Here is a 17,838-nt window from a genome sequence, read left to right as displayed (position 1 = left end):
TTTTAAGGAACCACAATCTTAAAGTTAGAACTGCTAAAACCTTATTAAGAGATGACAACACCTCTTAATAAGGTGTTAAGTTGTAAAGATGAACCATACAGTTTGTAGTAAAAGTAAATATTATGTATGTCAAAGGTCCTTTATAGCTAAAATAATGTTAAATTCTTAAACTCTGTTAGATGACATGCTAGCGAAAGCAGCAGCGTTGTAGTGTAGTGCAGATAACACTGCTGTTGCTGTGCACTGCCTGTCAGTTGGGTGAAACAGGGCTCTCAAAAAAAAAAAAAAAAACGATGCAAAATATGTGCTTGTATGTGTGCTATAGTTTTGCATTGTATTCCACACAACAAATGATAATATCCATACGGCGTCTGTGAATCAGATAGGAATCATTTTTGCTCTTCTGTTTTAAGTAAATAAAGTTTTCTTTGACAGTGTTGCTTGCAGGATACCAAAATGTGAGCATCTCACAAATAACTTCTGGTTCAATTGTTATGCAACTGTGGATCTACTCATCTGCACATGTCACACACACCTGAATTAAAACATTAATACAGCATTTATTATTTATTGAAAGAGTACCCCCGTTCCCCCCAAAAAATTAAGATGCACAAAACAATGAGTTGTTCAGAGAAATAAGCATTTAGAATTTTTCTTATTTAAAAAAAAAAAAAAAAAAAGATTTAACTGCACGCAGATTGATGGGTGAATTTGTTGTCGGAGTGGGTCCTCCAGTGAGGAGGAGGAGGAGGAGGAGCGAAGGACCTATTGAGAACCAGAGAGGCGGTTCAGCCCCGCAATGGTCTGAGCAGCAGCGGTTCAGGGAGTAGCATTACTTGTGCAGGAACTGGCTCGACACCGCAGAAATCCGCTAACGCAGCAAATGAAAACGAAAACAAACTAAAAACTTCGCCGAGCCTTTTAAGCCACTTTAAGCCGATTGACGAGGACTGGGACGTTACCTTCTGAACGTCGTTACCACCGAATGGTGTCTCCTGCCCCGCCGCTAAGGTTAGTTAGCTTCCATTGCTGGCTGTCCATTGGTTTGGGGGTCTGCTCTGTTGTTGGATGACGGGGTCCGGCTATTCTTTGGAGAACAAACATGCATAGCATTATTGACCTTTTTCTGAGTCTCTGCGTTGCGCTATAACCGCGCCTTGCGTTAAACCGAGCGGAATCAAAGCGTCCGCAAAGTGCTCAATCAGCGAGGTCCTCGGACAACAACAGTCTTCCCGTTTAGCTGACCACCGTCAGCTCGTTAATTATTTTATAAATCACAAACACGTGCTACATGGCTAGGCTAAGCTAGCAAATAGCTAAAGTGCTAGCCGGGCAGGCTAGCTGTCAGAGCAGCCGAGGAGCTAGCGCCTCTGTTCTCGAAAAGAAATAATTACACAGCTGCGTGCGTTTCTTTAAAAACACAACCCCGCAAACAACAATTCTAATATTCACCGTAAAAAACAAGAAGTGCTGTCAACTTCCCAACGTGTCCCGGTTTGTATTTGTGTTTGGTTAAATAGCTTAGCTTGCTATCGAGGCTGTACAAAAATAACGTTCAGTGAGAGTTTGTAAACAAAGAATCCACACGAGTTCACCCAGTGAACTTTATTTCTGGTGTGTGGTCGAAGGCGGTAAATGTTTGTTTGTTTTTTAAATGACTTAATAGGCGATAAGTTTGGATTTATGACTGAAGTAAATTGTGAATATAAGCGACGTAAATATCAGTTAGCGTGGATGAGTGGTTATCTCAGATTTGATGCCTCAACTGGGTGGCTGTCGGAAATGTGTTGTGGTTTTTTAAACCGTCTTAATGCTGACGCTCGAAGCTAACGTCGAACCGCAGCAGGAGTCACACTGAGAGACGCTATTCTGTATTGCTTGGGAGTAAAATGTGGGGGGGTGAAGAAAAAGAACATGTTCTGATTTAGCTGCATGACCACTGATGTCAACATTCTGGGTCTCATTCAAGCAACGTTCATTATTGCGCTGGCTGGACACGGGTTACGTAATACGTCTTAGTGGGCATGCTTCAACAGCTTTCAGAAGACCTTCATGTCAAAACAAACGATTTCACTTGGGGACAAAAAGCAGGAGACTGACTCCAGGATTGTGTTTGCGCCAGTGATGATGGCCACGGCGTTTTAAAGAACTGAAATTCACAGGCAGTCTGATTTACAGCATAAATGTTAAAAGTGTGATCAAGGCACATTTTGTCATGAATGTTCTGCCTCTTTTTGTGACTTGTGATGTCGGTTTAATGGCCCTTTTTAAATCAAAAGATTTTCTTTCAGTTTCCGCAGTTGTAAATAATATTTTGATCCCCCAGAAGCCCCCCTCCCCCATTCCAACATAAACATTACAAATATACTCTAAAATATAGATTGAATCCTATTTCCAATTCTCTATGCTTGTTCTCACACATTAAATCAATAGATTTCCCACCAGCTTGCATTTTCTTGAGTTTAAATAATTTAGCAGATCTCCTGGAAAAACTATCATGGCGTTATCAGAGTAAAACTTCAACAGTAATACCTGGCTGTGTTGCTAACAGGAATTAGGGGGTGGAGGGAAGGAGAAAAAGCAGAAGATAATCAATGGTATTCTGGTCATACTTTACTTTGCCACTGGAAACTCTTGAGAATGCAACCTGCGGTCGCAAATCAAAATCTTTTTGAGGGCATGGAGCAATCAGTAGCGTAATCACTGCAGCTGAGTGTAAACAGCAGCTGCAGATTTGCTCCTAGCAAAACACCTAATTATAGAGCTGTCATAAATCATCATTCTTTTCACCTTGATATTTTTGTCTTAATTTTTTTGTTGTTGAATCCAAAAATCAAAAATAAGTGTATTTCCGGGAATTTCATTTGAACTGACAAATCTAGGTGTTTTTTACATGTCACAAAATTAAAAGGTGTATAAAGAGAAACGTGAGTCAAAGTATGAATTTACTTTGCGAACATGACATAAATCAATCAAAAGAAATCCTTATTGATATAAAAGGCTATTCAGCAAGTTGGAAGTAGAACATAGAAGACAAAAACATGAAAATTTAACTCATGACTGCGGCGACAAAGGGGAAAAAAGCACAACTATGTTGTGCTTTTAACGTAATTTAGGAATTTTGTTCAAATTCATGCATTAAGAGTTTTTCTGTGTTTAAAGGATGTTCATTGAGAAATGAACATCGACTCAGTTTAAAACGTTGAATTAAAAAAAAAAACCCTGTTCCAATTAGTGCAATTTGTCACAAATAAAACACTTTATCTGCTGTTATTGTTTCAAAAGTACAGCTCCTATGGAGTTCACCAGTGACTGCAGCTGAACCTTCCTGACGTACCAAATTCACTTGTCTACTGAAAATGTTCATGTTGACTGATTTCTACAGTTTATTATTCCATTGGCTGTGACTACTTGTAATACATTGTAGCACGTCCTTTTTGCAGGCCTGTCAATGCACACAGTGTGTTGTGTGACAGTGCTACAGTGAGCATGGCAGCAGCTTGTGAGACCTGCTGAACAGCATGTCTGTCATTTTTAAAAATCAGAACTTTGACTAAATCCCAAGTTTGGAGACACTAGACGGCGAGTCTTCAAAACTTTATTGTCGTAACGCTTATTCACGGCAGCTTGGGATGCCCGGTTTTGATCAGTGCGCTTTTTCTCTCAGTGACATTTATAGCATCCATTCATAATTCAAGTCCCTAATCACCAAACAAAAACAAAAATGGCTGAACAGTTAGACCAGTTGTTGCTGTTTGTTAAAGGGAAAATAAACACTCCACACAAAAAATCCATTTCTTAGCAACTAATGAGACAAATAGAGCCAGTGGGGATTAACCGAGTTGTGTTTTGGGAAGCAATAGGGAGAAAGAGACTCTTCTGTTTGATGACCGGAGTAAATCTGCTGATGCCTCATAGTAGTGACCAACGAAAATGGATAACACAATTTAACATGCCAATTATTAGTATGCTATGACATTTATTTTAATATTTTGACTTGGGGAAGACATAGAATAAGAAGCCAGAAAATATAATCCAGCATTAAGTTTCAAGGAAATGTGCAAACGTTTCTGTTTCACGTCAATTAAAACTAGGAGTTTACCAAGCTGTCATTAGCCGATTAATTAGTTGGGCTGTCTGCTGACGGTGGAAGCCACTCGTGGCCAAGTGTCATCTTAATAAGAGCAATGCGTGGTGCTCTTTCAGTTTCAATGTATTTGCAGCTTAAAATGTGCAAGTGGGGGAGTAGCGTTGCTGCTTTCCTCTGTGCTCCATACAGCTAAAGAGAAGTCTTTTCACTCCAACACTTTCTCTGGACCATCATTAAAAAGAGTTTACACTGTAAGAACAGTTTGTTCTTACAGATTTTTAAAGGGGTCCACTGATACCAATAAACAGCTGGTGTCTAGTTGTGGGGTAAATGTCGTTGCATCGAGTAATGCTTTAAACACTGACAGCAAAACTGCTCAACCGTAGCACTTCCTGTTGTTGCCTAACAACTGAATTATTTTGGTTCTGCAATTATTGGCCAATAATTTATATATAACTGTTTTTTTTTTGTTTTTTTTTTACCCCACCGTAATCAGAAACACACAAACAGTGACACACATGAATTGTTTTCTGAGCCAAAATGTGACTCAAAGCGGATTTTGTTTCCCTTTCCGAGCAACAAATCCTCACACAAAGGAGCAACAAAATCTATCGTTTAGATTTTATTTTTAAACATACATTCGACGAAAAAACCTACAAACGAAGTCATTATAGCCACACATGTTTTTGGCTCCTGCATAAAAGGGCCCAAAACATGAACCAGGTGCACTGTTTGAAAAATGGCAGAGCCCGTTTATTTCCCTAATATTTATACCAAATTGTTAGATTTTGTTTAGTAAATCGTTCTTTTTGATTTTACAGTCGATGCTTTTCCCACACTATTGATGTTGCCGGAGAACAGAAGTTTTGTGTGCAAAAAGGACATGATAAGCAGTTATTTTGAGGCATATAGAGTTATCAAGAAGTCTCCTCACCTCATTTAACCATGGTGGCTTTTCTGGGTCGTTCCATCTGCGCCGCTGCAATGAAGATGACGACAGCCCAGCTGCTGTGATGGGAAAGGAGGAACCACAAAATGAGATCACGCTCGTGTCTGTCATGTATTTGCTGTCTTCACCTTTTAGGTCACATGCTTGCTTGACTTAAGTCGGCAACAATTTTTCACAGTATGATGTCTTTGGCAAGTCACCCACTGCGTTTCCTCAAAATAATTAGAAATGAGCTATTTGTAAAAACTAAAATGCATTTTGGCAATTGACAATAATTCTCCATCTCTCTAAATACTCATAGTTTGGTGTGTGAATATGTCACGTAGAAGTGCAATAACTAGGATATTTTGTGTAATCAGGAGGAGCCAGCTTGCTCAGGTGGTGAATGAAAGCAGTCAATAGTAGTTGAATGCAGTTGAATTGACTTGTGCATGAAATGTGTATTTTATGGTTATTTAACTGTGCTATTCATTAAAAGACAACTGTGGGACAAAATGATGCAATATAATTGCTTATGAGGATGGTTTCTGGTCCTCATATTTATACCAAATAGCTAGATTTTGTTTAAATATTAAACCAAATCTTTATTTTTTAATTCACAGTCGATCCTTTTCCCACATGGGTGAGTTGACCCACGGCTGTTGAAATCCAAAGGGGACAAAAACTCTGTGAAAATGTTGTGACTTGAGGACTTGTGTGTCCAGGAAATATTCTTTATTTTCTCATGGTTTCTCAAGCCCTTTTATCCTACATTTGAAGCTGTTAAGTTCTTAATAGTTATTGAGACTATATCCAAGGTGAAGGATAATTAGTTTCTATCTGGTTTTTAGAAAGGTTCAGGTTCACCTGGTGTATATAAGCTAATATAAACCATGTGTGAGTGTTTCAGATGAAGAGGGATAAGAATTATTGTGCTTCATGCTTTCTGTCAGACTTCCCTGTTTTCTCATTTAAAAAATGAGGTCATCATTAACTGAACTGTTCAGTCACTCTATTTTCGAATTAAAACGGCTTTGGAGCCATTTTCTTTCTTTAGTTCAGTTTTGTGACTTCCTTTAAATCTCAACTAAAAACACACCTGTTTAGAATTGTATTTGAAATGTAATATGTAACAATGTGTTGTTTATTCCATGATGCATGACTTTGTGTTTATGATGTAAAGCACTTTGAAATGCCTTGCTGCTGAAATGTGCTATACAAATAAAATTTGATTGATTGATTTCCTTTCTTTAGTTCAGTTTTACAACTGTTTTTCCAATCTCGATCTTGCTTTTAATTAGAGGCGTTAATCTTCTTATGTTTGGAGTTAGTTTGCTTCAGTTACACGCTATCCGTCATAATCCCGATGCATCTGTAGATGAAGTGTCTTTCTCACTGTCACAAAGCAGGCTGACCTCCTGTCACCGTATGTGTGTGAAATCCACACTTCAGTTATGAACTGAGCGTGGATCTTACTCATTAGTGGGATGCACCTGGGAGGTTTTGTTTCTGAGGAATGTTGTGTGTGTGTGACTCAATGTGATGGCACATTACGATCAAACAGGGCTGTTGCTGCATCTCATATTACTCACAGTCAAAGGGCTATTGAAATGCACACGACGCTAGATTAGCTCTGGTGGTAACAAGTGGGCTGTAGATGAGCAGGTGTGTGGTTTTGTGTGGTGGCAAAATGGAAATGCTGTGGTTCTGGCCACCTAACTGGTCATTTTTCATACTGGTTAATGCATAATCCATGTCGCTCCCATTGTGGGTCGGCCAGCCTACAGGCTCAAGACTGTTCATATAGTTAGGATGGAGCCGTCAAAGGGGCGGGGCATGTCGAGTTAACGGGGTCTGGAGGTCAGACTGTTTTTACATCTGTCACGGTGTTGATCTCAAAAACAGCCAAGAATTTATCCGTTCCTCCAGAAAACACAATTCAACACACTTGTAGTAACTCAGACAAAATTTCAAAGAACATGAAGCTGTACCATAGTCAAATTCTCCCCCCTACTCATTATTTTTTTCTAAATAATTATTTGCTGGTAGCAAAGTTGTAAAATAAACAAAGTACGATTTTAAAACGGCAGAGGTTTTCTCTCATTTTAATAGGGAGTTTAGATAAAATGTTTTCTTTGCTGCTCTTCTGGCCAGCTTGTTTAAAGTTGCAGTATGTAACTCTCATAAACAACACAGTTTTTTTTAAAACATATTATTTGAAGCTGTCACCACGTCATTGCAATATAACATGAGACAACCTGTGGAAAATTTAAAAATTAGTAAAATTGTTTTTTTTACCTGTGTAAAAAACAATTTTTATAAAGGTTTCATATTGCAGCATTAGGAAAGCTTGTACTCATACAGCAAGGCAAATTCAGAAATGTGGAATTACTTCTGGTTTGTATTTTTTTGTTTGTTTTTTAAATTGTGGTTGTCCTCTGTCAAGATTTCTGTGCTGGTAAGGTACTCATAGACCTGCTGGACCAGAAAGGGAGCCATCAGAAGTTGCACTAGAGAAAGTGCTGCCTCAATGTGGGATACAGATTGCAGAAGTGCATACTTGAAGTTCAGTTCAATCAGGTTCTTGGTTTCACCTTTTTAAAGTTATAAAACCATTAGATAATTCCCTCCGGCTGACTGTAAAATTTTGCTTCATAAAGCCAGATTAGAAACTTTGCTGCTCTGAGACAAATTTTAAATTTCTCCTGTTCAAATAATGTTGTGTGTCCTTATTTGTGTCATTTGAAGCAAGTCTTATTTTACACATAAGGGTGTTCTGTCTTTGAGTTCTTTTGCGTTAAAGAGAAGTTGCTATTAAAACCAGTCACCCATATTTGAACTGTGTAAATGAGCGCCAAATACCAGCTTAGCGGAGATTAGAAATGGCTCTGTGGTAAGTGATTTACTCAACTCTGTTACGCAATGCAAATGACAGCATGCTATAGGACATTACTCTTGTTTGTGATCAGTGCATTCCTGTTTCTTATTTAAGGTTTTTATTAAGAACGTGTGAATTTCTTTTCATATTAAACTGTACTAGTAGTGGCAGCCAAGGGCATGCACCTCAGGGCTGCTGAGCTTGCAGAAAAACATGGATGGCAATTAAATATGTCAAGGTTTAATCACAGACTTGTGTGCTTTTGTTGGGAGGCGTAACATGTATTGACATGCAGACTTAATCAGTGACGTTTCGGTTTAGTTTTCTGCATCCTGTTGGCATCAAACCTGAGGCAGACAAATTTCATAACGTCTGCCTCTTTGAGCCATTTTGTCAATAATTCAATCAGAATTCATCTTTGAACCCTCTGAATCAAATCGAACCAGCAGCAATACTTGTAGGTATCCGGGCAATAAAGCTTGATTACGCACACAGTCACAATGTACACGCTCCCTGGCATCCTCTCATGCATAAATGGAAAGATCTGTGCTGCCGCTTTCATGGGCGACAAACAGAGGCACTCGGGTTGCATGCTTCCATACAGAAGAACATTTCAAAGCCCTTGAATAATTAAGTAGCAGTGCAGAGGAAGTAGGTCACCACAGTAGACTAGTACACTCTTCAGTTTTATTTCTTGGTGCTAAGAATGGTGAGCTGAATGTCGGGACTACATCGACAAGATGGTCCGCAGATAACAGGAGGCGTACATCGAAGCGTTAGTGGTAATTTCCAGAAATATCTTTGGAGAGTTTGGTTGGGTTTCTATCATAATTATGCCATCTTTATGTATTGCTTTGTGACTTGTGTTGGCAACTCCTATGCCACGTGTTTCTAAATCAATTTCACCTGATTCTAAGGTGAATGGAAAGCGTCAGAAATCTGAGTTGGTTAAGACTCCAGCAACACTTGGAAGTATTGAGGATCTCACAAGTCAAAACTCATGGGGCTGCAATAAAGTTGGTTTCTCAATACCACAAGAGTTGCTGAATTACACACCTGCTGAGGTTGTGACGACTGCTCCATCAGCTTTGGAGCACACTCCCATTTTCCATGCTACAACTTTTTTTTTTTCAATCTAATTTCTGTTTTGCAGCTCATGGTGTGAAGCTAAGATTTTATCCTGTTCTTTTGCCTCTTCTATTATGAGTTTCAAACTATTAAAAAGTTTCTGAAAGAACAAAAAATACAGCCAGAATGAAACTCTTCACTGCCATTTGTGACGGTAATGATATCACCCTCTGTGCCGATACTCGGTCTGTAACAAGATCTTGTGGTACGACATCTTGTGAAACCATTTTACAGCTTTTAGTGAGTCTGGGCTGAGTTTTATAAGCTCCTTTGATAGATTAAAGTGAATAGAGATAATTTTATCCTGAGGGTCTTTAAAACCCATCTTGAAGGTCACGAAGCTTTTATTCTAACAGCAAATTGACAATTTAAAGGGTTTTTGTTCTTTACAGAGATTATCAAACCTGGTTTGGAGTTTTTTTTTTACACCAACTCTGTATAAACAATAAGAGATCTTGCAAAATACAGCTGAGATCTGCATTGGAATCTGGCTGTAGAAGCTTCAAAATAATACAGACGTATATGATTTTCATATATACATATAGGACAATCAAAAGCTTTCTAATGATAATGCTACTTTCTTATATTATATTCCTTATATTATCGATAAATGCAAATGACAAAAGTTCCTAAAATTAGCTGAGGACCAAATAGCTCTCAGGTCTGAGGAGCAACTTCAGAGTTTGTTATTAGCATATTGGAAGCTAGCATTGTGTTTTTTTTTATTTGTTTTGTCATTTCTGTCAACTACAAAATCGCCTTAATAACCAGTCAGTTCAGCTTTTTCTTTCATTGTTGTTCACTGGATGTTGCCATGCAAGTTTCTTATCATTACAGGAGGCTGTAACTTTTCCCCTTGACCCAATAATTCAATCTGTTGCTTCCATCACTTGCAACTAAACAAATGGGCTGTAAAAATGGTACTGTTGTCAGCATGAATTTAATTTAGGAATATTTGTATTGGTCTGCTCTCTCTTAAAGATGGAGGTTGTGTGACCACTCAGTGGTATTTCTCGCCTTTTTTTTTTTTTCTAGAGGGATTGATGGATGTGTTTCCTTAAGCTAATGTTAGCTCAATGGTTTACCACAATAACTTGATCAGTTCAACTCATTTCCCTTTCAGTAGAATAGAAAGCACCTTTTAAATACAACCTTGTTTCCTGTATCTTTTTTCTGTTCTCATGCATGTAATGCAAATTCTGACCATCTTTCTGAAGACTTTCTGAAGGTGTGCAAAAGTCTGGAGGTTTGGACGTGATAAGCTAATTATTCTTCCATTTCCTTTGTCTCTCTCTCTCTTTTTTTTTTGGTCCTCCAACCATTATTGAGCCTCTGTTTCTATAAGCCTTCTGTCATCCGTCATCTGGCTGTTGAAAATGATTTAGTTTGAACTTTGTGTCGTGGTGCATGCATGAAACGCATCACTCTAAAACAATAAACCACATGTTGTGGGTTAACAACATCGACATCTAATATACAGTCATTCACTGGCCTTTTCCAAGCTTTACTGCTAAGGAAATAAATTCCTAACCTGGTCTGTAAACTGCATTCCAAGCCAAATTTCAGATTCTTTGTGATTTATTTGGCACAAAAATTGGAATTACTAACCCCACCCTATAAATTGGGTATAAATGCTTTTAAAGATGGGCTTGGTACTCAAAACCCTTATTTGGTTTCTAATGGTAACATGAACAATGAGAGTAAAAGGGTGTGTGTGTCTATTTAATGGTGTATGGATGGAGCATATTTTTTTGTCTACACAAGGATATCACTGAAAGACTCTGAGCTTGATTAATGTTGCAACTTGTCTGCATGTTTTGCATAACTAGGCGTCAGTTTGAGGATTTGTGTGTGGAAGGTAGTATGATGAGTATGTTGTTGGGTGATCTATAGCAGTGTTTCCCAACCCTGGTCCTCAAGGCAAACTGCCCTGGATGTTTTAGGTATTGCCTTTCTTCAGTCCAGTTGATTTCAATTAATGACTAATTAACAGGCGTTTGTTGAACTGCAATCAGTTGAATCAGGCACATTAAAGCGGGGAAACCTCTAAAACATGTAGGACAGTGTGCCTTGAGGACCAGGGTTGGGAAACACCTATCTATAGAGCTCTGCTTTCAGTGGCTATTGCACAGTTTGTTTCAGCACACATACGCTGCTCGATGTTTATTGCAGGGATTATGCTAGAAAATCTGCATAAAACGTACATTTCGATTTAGGAATAAAAGTGCGACATTAGGAAAGTTGCTCCATTTATTATTCCGGGCTCTTTGTGAGAAGTAAGCACTTTAAGTGGCTTACAAATCAAATAAGTCGCGTTTCCCCTTGCTCACTCGGCAAGGGGAAAAGTCAATTATCCAGTAAGTGACTATGCTTTGATTTAATGTTCGGACTGAGAGGACAGATAAGTTTTCCGTCAATGTGTTAAGAATCTGTCTGCACACCTCCATAGTGAAATGCTTAAAAAATGAAAATACTTTGAACTCGACATTAAATGTGTTCAGAATTATTCCTGGTCACACGGCCACCCTTAACGTTTGAAGTAAAAACTGGTCTTGGAAATTCAATGTATTCATTGCAATTATTTAGAGGTTACACAATGTGATTATTTTGTGTGTGTGTTTATTCTTTAAAGAAGGAAAAAAAAAAACCTATGCACTGAACACCTTAGTTTTGACATTGTGGCCCACTGGTAATATTTACCAACTGTGGAGCCCATGCCCAGGATGGAATGAGGACATCGCCGCTTCATGTCGAGGGCATCGACTCACTGCGAAACACGCTTTATGGACAGGCAGCCAGATCTAGTTTTGGCGACAGCAGTCATGGAACAGGTTCACAGTAAACAATCTTATCAGCTGACAATTATTTGAAATGAGAAATAGTCTCAATTTCATGCATCTAAAGTTAAGTCCTTAAAATGCCTTAAGCTAATAAATAAATGAATAAAAAAAAAACTAGTTTGGGCTTTAACACGTCTTAAATTTTGTTTTGACAGAACTAATCTCGTATATGCTCTTTATTTTTTCTCTCACTGGACTTTTCTGTCAGACGAAACTTTGAGTTGCACATCTTCAATGCGTTCTTGCTCGCTAGCTAGCTTCTTTTGCATCTATCCTGAGTAAGTGTAACTGTAAATTGCTTGTTATCGTGTCTGTTATATTTTTGAGATGCCAGAGAAGGTACGGCAGCATTGCCCCCTCCTCCACCTATTGCTTTATATGGCTTTTTCTCCCCTACACGAGTAGAAGAATCAGTTTTGTGGAAGTTTTGATTTGCAAACTAAAGAAGTTGTATTTATTCTAAAGGCAACACTATTTTAAAACTGTTGCTGGCAAGCTGGAAACTGCATGTCTGTTAAGCAGCCAACTGCAGGCTGGCTACAGGAGCAAATGGCTTAATGAATTAATCAGACTGATATTAGATTCTTGTGCTTTTGTTGCTCTCTAAGGAGCCAAAATGGCAGAGTATTCTCCACAATAATCACTTGAAAATTACAACCGAATTATGGGATTGTTTGTTCTGTGTCCTGACTTAAGTTTGTGTCAAACGCCTGCTTAGTAGTTAACGTGACTGTAAAAATGTTTTTTTTCCCCTTGTAGTAGTAGGAATAACACTTATATGAACATTGTCTTTGTTTGCAATAACAGATGTAATTTTTTTTACTTTACGTGCCATCACTCAGTGTTGTTGAGGTGGGAAGGGAATGTAGGGCTTGCAGGAAACAGTTTGGGGTCTGGTGTACATCACAGATACAGCTTGACGACTGTGTCAGTAGGTACTGTACAGCCAGACTGCCAGTGTCCCTGTTCATTAGTCCCAAAAGCAAAAGAAATTCTTTGCACTTTGGGTTTGTACTGAAGCAAGCTGGATTGAGATTTATGCAGTGTTTAAAAAGGAAAACATTAAAAAATGTTTTCCTTGTGGTGTCCACAAAATCTTGATCCCACAAGATTTTACTTTCCTGGGAGGAATTCGCACAACATACATTCTCTTTGCACGGAGGGCGATGGGTGCTGTGGTGGTCACAGACATGCTTCGGTGACTTCCAGCTGGTAGCTCTTCAATGCACTGGGAACACCCAGACACCCAGTGTGAGACGCAATGAGTGGTGAGATAGTTGATATCGTAAACAGAAACTCTGCTGGGGTGTTTTCAATTGGGAGCGGTGTTTCTTAGAATCGCTTTACATCACAATTCTTTTTCTGGATATTTTAATTAGCCAACATTGTTGACAGCTTTTTTTTTTTTTTTTAAAGAAACTTCAAGATGTTTTTTTTCCCCCATCTTCACTGTGATGCAAAAATGTGTTTATCTTGTAGTTTTGGTTTTGTTAATCAGAAAAAATAAGCCCAGAAAACACTATAACACACTAGAGACGGAGATTTAAAGTGAAGCAGTAATAACAAATGGACAGCAGAGGTGTAGAAAAAAAATATCGATTCTATAGAGAATCACAATTCTTATTTCTGGGAACTCTGAATCGAATCAAAATGCTCAAAAATCAATTTCGAAATGCTTTAAGCTGTTTGTCTTTGCTGCCCATATTTGTGAGTATACTGCATACTGCATTTCTCGTCCACTCAGCCATATATTTTGAGCAATTCTTTGATTTTTTTTTTGTCCAGGTAATTCCTGGCATGTTTTTATCTGCTATTGACCTTCCTTAATTTAATCTTCCATGCTCAGATGGCTAAATCAAAAGATGCAAAATGTGGGACCTGATGCTAATATGTCATGACATTTCTATTAATGTGCGAGTTGAAATGGCTGGTATTTCACACAATGACGTTGGAATCAGCTACATTGATTAGCTCAATGTCATGGTTAATATTTGAATTTTTGGTTTATATCTCAAATTCTCACTCTACAAGTTACTAATAGTTTGAACAATATTTTGTTTACCATATTTGTCATCCCTTTTTATGACACCATACAGTCCAAATGGGAAAGCATCAAAAATGACAGTGAAGTAGTAGTGAAATCTGTTGTTCGATACAACAGATTTTCTTTACGATCCAATATCAAGTAAAATTTAAGCTGGTGTCGGCAATGTCGATGCAATACTTTGTGCAAAGACACTTAATTTGTTTGCTAGATCTAAAAAATAATGGCTGTAGTCCATATTTTGGCTTTATAAAAAGAACACAAAGTACTCTATTAATTTTAACCCCAGAAGTGCATTAAGACAGTAATCTTGTATACTATAGCTAAACTATTTTAATTCAACTGTACAAGTAAAATTGGTTTGTTTCAAGTTAAAATGCACTAATTTTAAGATATTTGTAGATTAATCTGAGTTGGATATTCTTGTTTTGGAAAATCTTGACAGGATACAATTTCTTGTTCTGTTCACAGATAACTTTCCTTATTTTAAGAAGATTATGCCCTATTTTTGTACTACGTTTTCTTGTTTTTGAAAGGGGACTTTTTGTATTGTGTGTATAGTGTCATCCAGGGCATGTCATAGTGGAATATCTTCTGTATTTTCTTCCTGCCCTCAGCATCACCATCCACAATGATTCTTTGAAGATACTTTCATGATGACATTTAGGCCCCCATTTGGGATTAAATAAAGTATTTTACAATTGAATTAATTATGAAGGAACTGTTGGTTCCTTTTTAAATAAGGACTGTAAACATTGTTTACTGTGGCTTTTGATAGTCTTGCTAATGAACTATTTGCACAATCACTGAGTGATTGAAGCGTGAGATTCAACACTTAGACATTTTAATGTTTTTCCTTTTATGCAATGTTTTTCCTAAGTGTTTTTTATTTCGTCTTATTTTTATGCCTCTCATTTGATTTAGTGTAACACACTTGGACTGCCCAGTGTATGAATGATGCTATAAAAATAAACTCACCTTGCCTTCAAATCTCATGAAAGACATTTTATTGGATGGTAATTTATTTAGCAATTTTGAGACCACAGCTTTTTAAAAACGTTGGTATAATTCTGGTAAGTTGTTTAAAAAGTGCCTTCCTTTAACTTTCTCCAGACTCAAAATCAATATAGCCAAGAACTGTGTGGACTGCAATAAATGTTGGCTGTTTATAGAAGTGCCGTAATTGAGGCGGTAATACTTTTTGTTATGTTTTAATAAAGCCATTCAGAAACAACAATTACTTTGTTTCTTTGCCAAATCAGCAGATGCAGCTGGGTGCAGCTGATTGTATAAAACACTGCTGTTGAAATGAAAGCAATGAATTAGATTATTTTCCCAGAAGCAGGATGGACTGCTCACTATGCAGTGTCTATATCTGCAATTAATCCGACGCAGGAAGACAATAACATTTAGTCAAGTATTTATCCTTTTCTAATGTTGTGCAGCTCTAAACTTAATGCTATATTGCCCACTAATCCAACACATCTAAAAACACACACACGAAACAGAAAAATACAGGTGCAGTTTAAACCCCCATCCACTAAAAACCTAAATGTTTTTGCTCCATAAAACCAAATCCTCTTTTGCGTTTCCCTTTTCTTGCTTTTCATTTGGTGAAAAGCTCTGAGGCGTGCAAATGGAGTTTTCATTTACAAACCGCTGCACCCTCAACACACCGCCATAAATCTGTTGTGTCAACTTGATGAAAGCATATGGTCACATGTCTGAAGGGTTCTTTCATGATTGCATTTTTTAATAGGTAGGATCTATCTAACTTATTGTATTTCTATTTTTTTTTTTATAGAAAATTGTAACTGCTATGCTACCCTATAACACAAATTTAATAAACTTTAATTCCTTCCTTTTCTCATAGTTGGACATTTAAAGCAATATCCTAGGACTATTGTGTAATATTTAATGTGCTACTCATCTAATCCATTTAAAACAAATGATGTGACCTACCTACAGTTACCTTTTACCTATATTTCATCACGGAATCTCATTAGACAAAGAAACTTGTCTTATTAAACCATATTTTACCACACATTTGTCACCACAAATTATACCGTACGATAAAATGTCCCAGGAATTATTGCAATAAACAATAGGATTGTTGTTTTTGAGTCCATAATGGTAACGGCATAATGACCCTCTCTCAGATCAATACATTTTAATTTCTAACAAAAATAATGAAATAAGAAATAAAATGGGTACTTAAGTTCTTGTGAACAAAATTTCCCTTCAGAAAAGGGGCTTTAGACGAAGACTTCTGACTGAAACCTTTTGACATCCAGCCTTCAGTAGGAAGAGGAAAAGAGGAGAATAAAACAACCAATCATGAAAATGGATGTTTCTATTACTATTCATCATGTGATTGATTTTTATTTCTTATTGCGACAGGCTTACACGTACATATATTGCACAATCAAAGTGCCCCATTTTTGAAGTTGACACCAGTCTTTCCAAACCTAACTGTCAAACCACTACCCGTCGTTGAAGTATCGGTTTCAGAATCATGTCTAGAAATGCTCGGCGTCCTCACTGCCAATGCCGTGATGTTTGTGCAGAGAAAGTCGCGTTGGAACAGATTGAACTACAAATGGTGAGACGGGTTGCGGTTTTTAAAGCGTCGACCGTGCCTCTGTCTAACAGACGGGTTCTGTCCGTCTCGGAGTTAACTGTGGCTGCTCACTCTTCCCACAACAGGTCTTGAGTTGTCAATTTGTTTGTTGTGACCACAGGTTTCCTTTGTGAAAGTTGAGCAGAGGTAAAAGCTAGATCAGCCTGCAGGTTTGAGGATGTTCTGTCAAATGTTTGGTCCTAATGGTAATGCGCCAACCACCTGCATGCTTGCAACTGCGCTACATATCAGACTGACACAACCAATTATTATGTCACCTGCTGTGTTTTTATAGTCTCTCTGTCACCTAATTTTGCACTTCATTTGGGTGGGGGTAGAAGCCTACTTTACTTTAAATCATGATTTGATTGGATTTGATTTTAAGTAGGTTTTTGCATCCTTCTTGGAACCTGAATACACACCCTACCCTTTGGTAACCAGCATATATAGGAAACAGACAATCTGTGCCGTTAGTATTTGTAGGTTTTACCAGAAAGCAGCGGATGTTATTTCCTTCTGCTTGTAAATTAACTCTGCTACTTTCCCAATTTCGTCTGGTGTTATACTTAAACTTCCTCTTTTTTTATTGCGTTCCATGTAGTTTAGCTTCTGCTTTGTAAATGTTGAATATGAGTACATCACACCATGATTTATCTCGAAATGATGTCATGTCACGTAAATCTTAAATTTGAAACTGGGTCAACAGTGCCATATGATAGCAGCCGCTTCTTGAGGAATAACATAGCTGGGGTTGGGTGACATGTATAATGATATTTGTTACAGTTTGATCATGTTCAAAGCCACTGACCTGATACTGAACTCTTTGTCTCCTGACACCATGCTTTGTTTTTATGAGGCCAAATATGATGGTATAAACTTTCAACTGTGATAGTCTTTTTCTGTGTTTGGAAACTGTGCATTTGGCATAAAATGTAAAATAAAGAGCAGGCTCAATGATTGATTTTTTTTCCCCTACCCTCCCCCTGAGGTTAGCTAGATGTTCAATACCCTGATGATTTACATAACTTGATGGTTTATTGTCACTTTTGACACAATTGATGCTCCCTATTTATATATTGACATATATACCCTAATTATAGTACAATTTATCAGTGTAAAGGTATTTAAATACAAGTAGGAAAAATTTCATACAATTTAAAAAAACATTCTTTGTGCCCTGCCTTTTTGAATTTTTTTGTTCCGCCTGTTATATTATCAATATTTTCTGTTTCTTGATGAGTTATTGAAGTTATTTTATTGTCCTGTACAAGGTAGACTAATCGCCCACTCATTTTGAAACTAGCTTTCAC

General features: G+C 37.6%; 1 protein-coding gene across 3 annotated transcripts in view; it reads left to right on the top strand.

Annotated features, from left to right (window-relative positions):
- The first annotated feature begins 926 nt into the window (after positions 1-926).
- ncor2 (nuclear receptor corepressor 2) overlaps positions 927-17,838 on the top strand; it is a 103,437-nt gene continuing 86,525 nt past the window's right edge. For 2 of the 3 annotated variants that reach the window (XM_055050864.1, XM_055050865.1), the window contains exon 1: positions 927-1,011. In XM_055050864.1, the coding sequence (XP_054906839.1) occupies positions 986-1,011 (26 nt within the window). In that variant the 5' untranslated portion in view covers positions 927-985. The remainder of the gene's footprint in view (positions 1,012-17,838) is intronic. The other variant, XM_055050866.1, reaches the window with a different exon arrangement.

This window comes from Poeciliopsis prolifica, unplaced genomic scaffold (genome assembly GCF_027474105.1).
Source record: "Poeciliopsis prolifica strain line A6 unplaced genomic scaffold, Auburn_PproV2 SCAFFOLD031, whole genome shotgun sequence".
In the NCBI taxonomy this organism is placed as follows: Eukaryota; Metazoa; Chordata; class Actinopteri; order Cyprinodontiformes; family Poeciliidae; genus Poeciliopsis; species Poeciliopsis prolifica.
The sequence above is the reverse complement of the archived record's forward strand: the minus strand, read 5'-3'. Positions and strand labels throughout refer to the sequence as shown.